The 11,371-nt window shown below is 30.9% G+C and overlaps 1 protein-coding gene across 2 annotated transcripts; it reads right to left on the minus strand.

Annotated features, from left to right (window-relative positions):
- Positions 1-3,148: 3,148 nt before the first annotated feature.
- LOC117684916 (uncharacterized) lies at positions 3,149-9,391 on the minus strand. Of its 2 annotated transcripts, XM_066086209.1 has the most exons (5): positions 8,870-9,386; positions 4,975-5,058; positions 3,929-4,213; positions 3,786-3,835; positions 3,149-3,520 (listed from the first exon to the last, which is right to left on the minus strand). In XM_066086209.1, the coding sequence occupies exons 1-4, from the start codon at positions 9,148-9,150 to the stop codon at positions 3,814-3,816; spliced, it is 672 nt and encodes a 223-aa protein (XP_065942281.1). In that variant the 5' UTR covers positions 9,151-9,386; the 3' UTR covers positions 3,149-3,520; positions 3,786-3,813. The 2 variants fall into 2 exon arrangements, with proteins under 2 accessions (XP_065942281.1, XP_065942280.1); XM_066086208.1 differs by lacking the exon at positions 3,786-3,835 and having other exon boundaries at positions 8,870-9,391.
- Between the last annotated feature and the right edge of the window lie 1,980 nt (positions 9,392-11,371).

Here is an 11,371-nt window from a genome sequence, read left to right on the forward strand (position 1 = left end):
CATTGCTTGGATACATAACTGTAAAATAAACATATTTGCTTCTATAACTGTTCACAAAATATCCCTCAGTAAAGGGTTACAGATAAAAAACTTTAGAGTCCTTTGGTCCCCTAATTATAAGGACCAGCCCCTTTTTCTTGATATCAAATAAAAGGTCATTTAAATCCCAACCATTTTGTTTAACAACTGTTTAGAAATTCGTTACCGTTCTTGAGATATATGGGAAAGAACATTTTAGGGGCCGATCCCTAAACCCCTTATAGGGGCCGTTTAACGAAATTTTGAAAATTGCATATAATTTAATTTATCATTCTGAGCATCTTTTCTTCTTCACTGCATTTCAAAATATTTTTCCTTTCTGAGATATATTGGATTAAAATTCTGGACTTTTGGCCCCTAAAAACCCCTAATTACGTAACACATGATATAATCATTACATTGCTTGGATACATAACTGTGAAATAAACATATTTGCTTCTATAAGTGTTCACAAAATATTCCTCAGTAAAGGGCTACAGATGAAAGACTTTAGAGCCTTTTGGTCCCCTAATTTTAAGGGCCAGCCCCTTTTTCTTGATATCAAGTGAAAGGTCTTCTAAATATAAACTTTTTTTGCATTACATGTGTTAACAAAATATTTTTCAGAAAAGAGATAAACTAAGAAAACCATGAAAAATTACGGCGTTTTTTTAGTATCAATTTTCAGGACCAGGCGAGCTTTAACGCCGTTTGAGCATGACAAATATGAATGCCAAATAGCACATCTACGATCTCTTGTCTACAATCCCTAAAAGTTTGAACTCAATATCTTTTACCGTTTAGGAGGAGATCCCTGGACAAGCCGACCCTCTGAAAATCGCTAAAACGTCATTATCTCAATAACGGAAGTGACGTCATCAAAATAAAAAAATATGTATTTAGATCAAATTAATATCTATCGGATCTGAAAGTTTCATGAAAATCGATTGAGCCATCTCCGAGAAATCGCCTGCACAAAAATGCGTAAGAAAAAAAAACAAGAATAATAATAGGGAAAAAGAAACAAAGCAATAACAATAAGGTCTTCCGTTGGAAACGGAAGACCTTAATTAAAGCAAACTTTGTTGTAAAGCAAAGAGTAGGTCACCGCTGCGAGACTAAAACGTGTCGTCTACTTGAAGAGGAACCCCCTTCTTCCCACAGCTATTAACACATAGAATATAGATCTTTTACTTACACAAACATATTTAAAGACTTATTTACATACAAAATCTTATCCAGTCTTTAAAAAGGCGTTCAATATATAACAGATGTCAATGGTGAAAAGGCACTATACAATGCTTAGACATAAAAGATATTCGCGTTGTATTTGAAAAACCTATCGACAAGTCTTGACACAACAGAATAAAACGAATTTTACATTTTGTTCTTACAATTCGAAGGCATGATCTAAAATATTGATTTTTATACAAAAGATATTTGTTTAAAAAAACTAAAAAATGTCAGTTTAGAAAAAAAATATAGAAAATGCCAGTTAAAAAAAGTTCCTGGTTCTTACATTGTGAACATCAATAAATATTGTTTGAAGAGGCACTTCAATGATGATTTCCTTTTGAAAAATCTACGAATTCTGTCGCTTTTAACAAACCATTTAATGATAAAATGAAAATTGGTATAAAGTGTCGAAATAAAACTATTTTGTGAATAATTTATCAGTGTATCTGAATATCATCAGTATCAATATTTGTTTTTTAAATCTTTTAATTTTGTATAATTCCACTTTAATAAAGGGAGTATATTGCTACATTTATGATATCTTTTTAACAAAGTGACAACAATTTATCCTATATAATTTATATCTATTACTGTTATTCCTAAAAAAAATCTGCAGTAACAAGATTCATTAAAATGTGTATTGTACTGAAGTTATGTATATTGTTTATTTTATTCTGATGGCCGAGGGAGGCATTCGTGACAACAACACGTCCTTAAATATAAAACTCCCGAATTTAATCTTCCTTATTGTTTTGTTCACTGGCGGCCTATTAATGTTCTTATTCTTTTTCAGCGGTAAAGTAGACAAGCTTTTCTTCCTCATTGTTTTGTGTGAAAAATGCTCCCTTTTGTGAATTAACATTTGTTATTTGTCAAGGAAGAATAAGAAAAACTTTTCTATCAAGGAAGAATAAGAAGAAATATTTCCTTGTGATTCAGCTGTTGGGGAAATAAAAAATTCTAAAACAAATCTTACATGCTACATCAGAGGGTTCATGAAACAACATACAACATTCATCTATCATCAGACACTGACTTTGTATCCAGTTATCATCATACATCGTATCGTTTGATAAATTTTGCGCTTGCTTCTTGGTGTTAAAGAATAACACTGTATAGTAAATGTTTCATGCATATACTTTTTACTTCTAAATTTTATAGTCACATAACGACAACACAGAAGACAGAGAACATCTATGTTTTTTTTTAGCTTTGAACTAGCGATACAAGAGATTTCATTTTGTCATTGATGTTGTTGTTTAAACTTTCAACAGACTAAGTGTGTTTTTTTGCAACCATCATCCTTTAACGTATAATTTTATTTCAAGGCGATTGCATCATACATAAGTAACAGTACAACCCATAATAGACACAAGTGACAAAATAGTAATGTTTTATATATAAACATGTTCATAAATTTAACAAGACATACATCATATATAATTTCATTATTTATTTATTTTTAAAAAATTCAGCTAGGCGAGGTTTATTTAGCTGTTGTTTTGAAATTATAGCTACAGAAAACTAAACACGACTGTGTTTAATGAATGTTGATAAAAATATTCGATAGCAACCAAACTCCGCTATATACCCCAACTTCTTGTTTTGTTTTAAAAATGTATATTAAATAAATGGATCTACAATTATTTGGTAAAATACATATTTGCATTTGTAATTGTTGAGAATATTAATGTCCACAAAACTATTTTCGGTCCTATTTTTTGTCTTTGAATCCAAGAATTTCACAGTTACCGAAACCCCCCCCCCCCAAAGCATTATTTACTGGAAGACTATTTTTCACCTAAAATTTTTAAAATCAACAAATAATTGTTGAGCAATTTGTAAATAATTGAGAATTCGACCATAGTCCAATATCTGTTATGATTCTGGATAGGATGTAAAATGGAAAACTTATGATTTAAACATTTTAAACATGTATGAGTGTTTTCAGCCAGATGGCGATATAAGCCAAGGAAATCGTTTCCAAGTCAGTTTCCTTGTAATAAATATAAAGCGTACAGATTGCACGCAATCTAACGATTATGAACAAAACGAACAAAACGATTATTCAACGATTATGAGCAAAAAATAAGTGTATAGATTATCAGGTAAGAAAGAAGAAAACAAAATAACTAATCCGGAATCTGCTAGTCTGACTAACAAAACTTTACAACTGAACGTTGTATAAAGTTTGCATCCCAATACTTCCGTAAGCATACAGGTTCAGTCCAGGAGTAAATTTATGTAATTTGTTGGCGTTTGGCCCCTGAAATTTAAAAAAACCCAATAATCATAATGATTATGAAATGGAACTTTTGAATTATGCATGAATGTGAGGACTAAAACCACTAATAAATCACACAATCATATTCTAAACCAATATGAAAAGTTATGAAACCAATTTGCAAGCATTAAATACGCTATAAGTTTATTACATTCATGCTTCATGCTTGTAAATATCTGATAATATGATTAATATCATTGTTTATGTATTCTCTGAGCTTGTATACTTATTATACTTATGCTTTTACCATTTTAAATTGTTGTTGATTTTACTCCTCAGACCCACGCACCATCATATCTAAAATTTCAGATAGAATTAGATTTTAAATGTAGAAATATAAGAAGGAGAATCAACTGCATTGCTCAACATGAAAAGAAAAAAAAACCGTACACATTTGGAGGTTTGGGAATAGTTTCAGAAGTTTCCGTTGAAGCTGATGTTTTTTCATCACTTGATAAGTTTTTGAGATTTGTGGTCTCTGTAGAACTTGAGGGATTTCCAGTATTTGACGAATCCGTATTGTTCAGCAGGTTAGAGGTATCTGACGAGTTTGTGTCTTTTGACGACTTTGCAGGAGTCTCCCAGGTTTTCTGAACAACGGCGTATTGTGTTTGAAAATCTACCGGGTCCGCATAAGGATTGTCCCGTACATCCTTGTCTAGTTTTATTTGTCCACTGTAGTAAAAAAAAGTGAGAATGTATTTTAATATGAGCATCATTACTCAACAAATCATAATTGCTATTTAAAAAGGTAAATGACGCCTTAAAATACTAATGCGGATGAAAGTACAACAAAATATATTAATGGAAATCAAATCTTCGTTTTTTAATATTTTTTTTGCTATCTGTTTGGCCAAAAATTTAATAATTTAAGAAAGGAAAAAATGTAAAGGTCAAACTCATGACTTGCAGATCAGTAGCCGATGCTTTATTCTTATTTGCTAGGCAATTACAGGGTATACACCAAATTTTAAATCTTTCAAAAAAAAGTACCAATATGGAGGCGCCCGATTACTCTTTGATTTTTTGCGTTTATAAATAATTAGATCCAGGGGAAATAGAAATATATTAGAATGGTGATTTCTTTGAAAATATTTCTAAATATTATTTTATTTGTAAACAGAACTTATATACAAATTCCATTTTATGGAACTTATGTTCAACACCAACTCAAATATCTTGTTTATCTGCTCATTTATTGACAAAATCTTTATTTATACTGAGTTGATGTGAAAGTTAAATTTAGCAAACATTTATTATGTTCACTCTTAAAACATTCCTTAATGTAGGTGATTTGCAATTGAAATCCAAATCAATTACGGAAATATAAAATTTTAAGGTTAATAAATTTTAATCAAACACGAATATCAATAATTAATGGCGTACTTGCAAACATTAACATCTTACTTTATTTAAACAGAACAAAATAGTTATACTTTTCTGGCCTTTTTACATCCTTAGGATCGGCATATCCTCCAAAATCTTCAAACTTCTCTCTAGTATACGACACGTGAACATCACTAAAAAGTGAAAAAAATGCATTTGCAATCAAACGATCGTATTATTTTCATTAAAGGTAGTTGTTATTTCCTTTTTGGTAATCAATTCTTTTGTTGGGAGGTGGTTTCATATTGTTTCCTTTTATCTCCCGTATTTAAAAATCCCAAAGCAAGTATCCTTATAAGTGTTGCGTTCAGTGTTACTGGTACTTATGTTCACTTCTTGACACAAAATCTTTAGTTTTTTCTTTTAAGTGAATTCTTAATCTAGATCATTTTTATCAATTTCAATTTAGCCACATCATTACATAAACTCCTTTATAAAAAGCGTGTAGCCCTTAACTCTATATTCAGCGCACATATACTTAATGTTTAAGTAACGTTTAATAATTAATTTTGTCCTTATGTCTGTCTGTCAGGATATCCTAAGATTTAGGATGCATCAACTGACCAAACTTACTATCCTCTACATGCCAAATGTAACATAATTGGACAAAGAATAATTACAAAACGTGAAAACTAGGTAACTGTGGCCCATTTTTGAAAAGTGATATAATGATATTGCAAAATACACCAACTAACAAAGTTTAATGACAAGAGGCCAAATAAAACTAAAGTTACAAATTTGACTTAGTAAGTAATCACCAAACGTGAAAGAAGGTAACTGTGACCTAGATATGAAGATATGAGGATGCTTACATAGTTATATCACTAAATGAAGCTTTGAATTTCTTAAGGAGTCTCGGGGGAAAATGTTTCATACATACGATTTCCTTTAATTGTTTTACAGTGAAATGCCAACTTATGAGTAAACTATGTGCAAAATATAAAGTAAATTGACCGGATAGTTTATTCGTTTGCCGAGCTCAATTTTTGGTCGTATGTCCGATTAATCACCGACATTCTATATAAGATAATATAGGAAAATGAGGGTTTTCATTTTCAATCTCATTTTTAAAAAATTACAAACATACGATTTTCTTTTAATTTTCAGCGATGAAAGGTTAACGTATAAGGGAACTTTTTGTTAAATTAAAACGAAATTGAATGGATGGTTTTTATGCTATCCGCCCTCATAGTTTGATCCTATAAACGTGCCGTGCCAGCCATTTTACATATATATATATATATATATATATATATATATATATATATATATATATATATATATATATATATATATATATATATATATTGAAACACAATAAAATCCACAGTGGTCGGCGAGTTATAGATAAAAATTAAATAAGAAAACACGAAAAACGTTCAATATAGCTTAACGAGGCCGGGTCTAATTAGTTCTGCCCTAGATTTTTTACCTGAATTTCTAATGATATAATTATTATTTTAAGATTAGAAAATAAGACATTTACCACACTGTTTGTTTAGGGGGTCATCTCAAAGTTTGTTAATCTTTAACATAGGACCCTATGGGATTTCGCTTGAAATGTATCAATTTTGCAAATTTCTTTAAACTTCTGCCCTAGGGATTTCTTTTTCTGTTCTACATATTAAAGGTATTGCTAAAAGGCATCAAATGGTCAAATAAAAAAAACCTTTTACCTCCTGGTTTGTTCCAGGGGTCTTATCAAAGTTGATTTTTGTATGCCCAATTTCCCAGATTTGTCAGATAATGGCTATTTTTTATTTGAGAAAGGCGGAAAAGGTGATCTTTGTAGTATTATTAAAGCATTCAGACATATTTAAATAATAAAAAAATATATAACATCACATTTTAAGGGTCATTAATATAAAATACACGGTTACTGTCTTGAAATATATGAGTATGTAGGCGGGTTAAGAAAGCGTGACAGAGGGCTAGGCTTGCTGAACCCTCTTCACGTTTTCGACCCGAGCCCAAATATAGCTTATACTTCGAGACATTAATGTTTATTCCACAATATAACATTATTTTTAGGCATCAAACGAGATATTTTCAACAATTTTCGCTGAATATCTGCAGTTGAAACTATCACGCCATGGCGTCAACCAAGCAAAAAGATGACGTCACAATACAATTAAATGCTGCGCGAAAGCGTGCGTACTCGTTCTGTACTCGGCCTCGTTAAGCGCTTTCATTTTAAAATCTTCAGAAGCTATATTGCCGTTCAACGTTCAAGTTTTTTGACGTCACGTTACTATGTTACCATTATATAGCTTCTGAAGATTTTAAAATGAAAGCGCTTAAGCTATATTGAACGTTTTTCGTGTTTTCTTATTTAATTTTTATCTATATATATATATATATATATATATATATATATATATATATATATATATATATATATATATATATATATAAAGGATGTTTACGCATCAAATTCAATTTTTTTGTAGTAGAAGAAAAATACCTTTCCACTCACACAGAACGTAGAAGGATCACGTATATGTTTTTATTTTGCAAGTTATAGTTTTGATTTTTATTATTGACGCTGCAATAGAAAGTGCACGACGTTTATTTTTGTCAATTGTTACGTCAGAGTATCAACTGACGTCATTGTAAGACGTTGATTCAGACGACAATAACGTCGATTTTGAAGAAGCGGCAAGATGATTAAAATACTTCTGACATTATTCTAACAAGTCTTTTCACTAAATATAATTTTTTGATAATTCATTTTTTTAACATAAAAACGTTACATGATAACCTGTATATTTGAACATTTTACTTTACATTTGCGTTTTACGACAGTAATGCGCAATACTCTGCGCAGAATTTTAAACCCGCTACCGACCTTAAGGGAAGGATTTTTAAACATTTTTCCAACACAATTCTATGTTAAACTTTTAACCGCTTTTGGGGCCCCAGTATGGGTATAGGGGTAGAAATTTGCAAACAATACAATCTATACCATCTGAGGACGCTTGCATAGTAATATCACAAGTTATTGCAATTATTACGATGAAATGTTTAAACTGTTATTATGTATATATATTTCTAAGTTGAACTTTGAACTCCTCTGGATGCCCTAGTATTGGTCCGAAGGGGCACGATTTTTAGAAATAAGAATCTACACTATCTAAGGAAGCATGCATACATGTAGTAGTAATATCACAAATTGTAGTATTTAATTCTTGAGGAATCGATTTTAAACATTTCCCCTACATATTTCAAAATTGAACTTTGAATCCCTTTTAGGACCCAAGTATTGGGCCAGGGGTTATGGTTTTAAGAATTAGATTCAACACCATCTGATAATCCTTGCATAGTAACATCACAAAACTGTAATATTTTAATATTAGAGAAGAAGAGTTTTAAACATTTTCCTTATATATTTTTGAAATGAACTTTGAACTCCTCCAGACGCCATAGTTTATGTCTGGGTGTAAAGTTTTATACAATTAAGAAACTTGACCTTTTGTAGGATGATTGCATAGAAATATTACAAATTGTAGCATTGTTCATGTATTCCTAGAGGAAAAGATTTGTAAAAATGTTTCCTATATATGTATATATCTTTCTTTAGAAGAAATTAGAATCTTAAAACTATTTGAGTAAGCTTTGATGTATATATTATAACTTCTGGTCAATGGTTCTTGAGATACAGATTTTTTAAAATACACGCCCTATTTTCACCGTTTTATGATTATCTCCCCTTTGAAGACGTTTCACCCTTGAATTAAACAATTTAGATTTCCCTTTCCATGATGATGATTAATACCAGATTTGCTTAAATTTGGACTAGTAGTTGTAGGAAAAAAAGTAACAAAATGTGGAAAGTTTACAGTCACAAGGACGGTCAGATAGACGGACGGACGATGGACAACACCTGGTCAGAATCGCTTATTTAAAACTCCGGTTTAAGGTGAGCTAAAATATATGAACACTTACCCAATATCCATTCTTTTCTTGCGGTTGATTCTTTTTATATGATTTGCTTTCGAAATTATTAGCATCAGTGTTATTGTTCCCAAAATCAGAGTCAGGAAAATGAATGCAATTGCAACTACAGCCCAAATATTTATGGAACAAAATGCGCTTCCATTTCTCATAATACAGTTTTGTATAAATAAACAAGGGTTTTCCAAACACGTTTTTTCTATTTCCATTGCATTATCCTCTTCGTGTCGTTCTTGGACAGTTATGGTGACATTGGATGAGCTGTTGAACATATTCCCTTTGATGTAGTTATATGCCACACACTGGTATAAACCACTGTCGGAGATGTTCGTAACGGTAAATGATAGCTTGGATTTATCTGCAGATATGTTGAACTTTGAATTGTTTCCAATACTTGAGTGATTAAATTTCCATGCATATATCGGATTCGGGTTGCCGTCAGAAATACATTCAAGAATTACAGAGTCTTTAATGAATAGTGGTGCGTTTAAATCGAAAGAATTAACTCTTGTATTTGATGGACCATCTGTCAAAAAATAAATTAAAAAACCCAGAAAGATGTTAGCTTTTGCACCGATTTATGTTACATATCTCCATGTTTTTACTCTTTTCAGTACACAAAAAATGTATAAACTACCTCATGCGTTGTTTAAAAGACGGTGCAAAGTTTAAAATAAATGAACTTACGCTTGATAAGAAAAGACGAATAGGTTATGATAATACAAGCATATGATATTCATTTCACTGTTTGATTGAAAATTGTCGATTTCTTCAATCAGGGTATTTGAAAATATTGTAATAAAGAAAATTAAAGACCTAGCTTCTTTCATTATACCAATACTCAGACAACTTTTTCTTTAGAGCCTAATCAATTTTAAACGGTATGCAATAGGGTTTTGTTTTATTATCAGCTAAAATTTCCTATTCTTTTCAAAAAGCTACATGTATCTACTTCAGAGTGTTTTTCTTTTCATACCAAAAATCATAAAACTCTTTTGATAGACATCAAGAAATTTCGAGGGGTATGCAATAAATTATTTTCTTATAAGCTGGAATTCATTAATTCATTTCAACTAGCTACACCTTAAAGTGTAAAAAACTTAAAACATCTTTATACTGTATTTTTAGATTTTATAATTACTTAATAAGACGGACCATTGAAGATTAATGCTTTAGGACTTACAGAGAACTTTTATAGGACCAAACTCTGCGGCTGGGGCTGGTTCTTTAGTGAATTTATTTCTTGATGAGCACATGAACTTGGCTCCATTGTTATGTCGGCTGACTTTATATGTTATGGTAAGATTTGCAACAGATGTACAGTTGTCAGTATCAATAAACACTTTTGATGTGTTTTTCAGAAGTGTCAAAGTATTTGATGAGACATTTTGTTCCCATATGGCCAGCGATCCGTGAGGACTTCCGACAACTGCGACACACGCAATATTCAGAATTTCATGTTCCTCCAGGCTGTTATTGGGGTGAACTGAGAATGTTGTTGGTCTCTCTGCATTTGCTTTAAATCATAAACAATATTCATTCACTTAAAGTGCATTAACTTTGAATGATTTAAAAAGACAAGGAAATTGTATAGTTAATCAAATGCGAAACATACTATACATGTGTAATTTTTTAAATTGCCTATTCTGTTATTTAGGTTTGTTTTGCTCTCTAGTTTTGCACAATAGAAGCTAAATGCAGACAAATTCACGTTAAATTATAAATAATTATTCCGTTTCAAAGTTTTTATTAAAACACTGCCTTAAGTTAATAATTACTAAACATCTAAAAAAGTACATGAGTACAAGAATAAAAAAACCGAAATGATAAGGTTTAAGAAAATGTAACCATACTTTGATTATACTTGAATAAGTTTTGTAATTACAATGTATTTTATTCCTGTCGTGTCTCTGTTATGGTACATATAAAAATCATTTTTGAATTAAATAACATCAAATTTTCATCAATATATGAAATAAAATGTTGATGGATAAAGAAACTGCATTCAAAAATTATAATCATAAAAACTGCGTGGACTTTCAAGATATTTAAAAGTGTATACCTTGAATGTACACATCTGTGTATTTCCGGTCTGTTTTTCCTTTTGAATCTACCGAGAATTCTACTTCACATTGATATTGTCCGACATCTTCACATCTTACATCTGTAATGTTCAGTATGGCGCTTTGAGAGGTATCACTGAAACTATGTAGATTGGATCGGTTTTCCAAACTCAAACCATGATCTATATTATAAATGGCATTCTTATAAGCAAATTCTGCCAACTTATTGTAATTAGTGCCGTGCAGTTTCTTTCCCCAGTACACATTTCTGATGCCTTCATTGGCGTCAAGTTCAAATGTACAGTTCAACACAATAGATGAGTTTGATTCAAGGGAGACGTTTATTTCAGGTGATGTTGTGATAGTCAGCAGAAAGATTCCTAAAGAATAAGATCGTCGTTACTTTTTATGACGTAAAAATAATGAAACA

Source organism: Magallana gigas, chromosome 5, assembly GCF_963853765.1.
Source record: "Magallana gigas chromosome 5, xbMagGiga1.1, whole genome shotgun sequence".
Taxonomy (NCBI): Eukaryota; Metazoa; Mollusca; class Bivalvia; order Ostreida; family Ostreidae; genus Magallana; species Magallana gigas.

Bases quoted from the DNA above. Each gene is read 5' to 3' on its own strand.
- LOC117684916 (XM_066086208.1), bottom strand. From the start codon at position 9,150: ATGTTCAACAGCTCATCCAATGTCACCATAACTGTCCAAGAACGACAC. The intron at 4,214-4,974 runs GTATAACTATTT...TTTTTACTACAG, and splicing joins GATGTAAAAAGGCCAGAAAA to TGGACAAATAAAACTAGACA. The intron at 3,521-3,928 runs GTACGGTTTTTT...TTTAAATTTCAG, and splicing joins ATTCCCAAACCTCCAAATGT to GGGCCAAACGCCAACAAATT.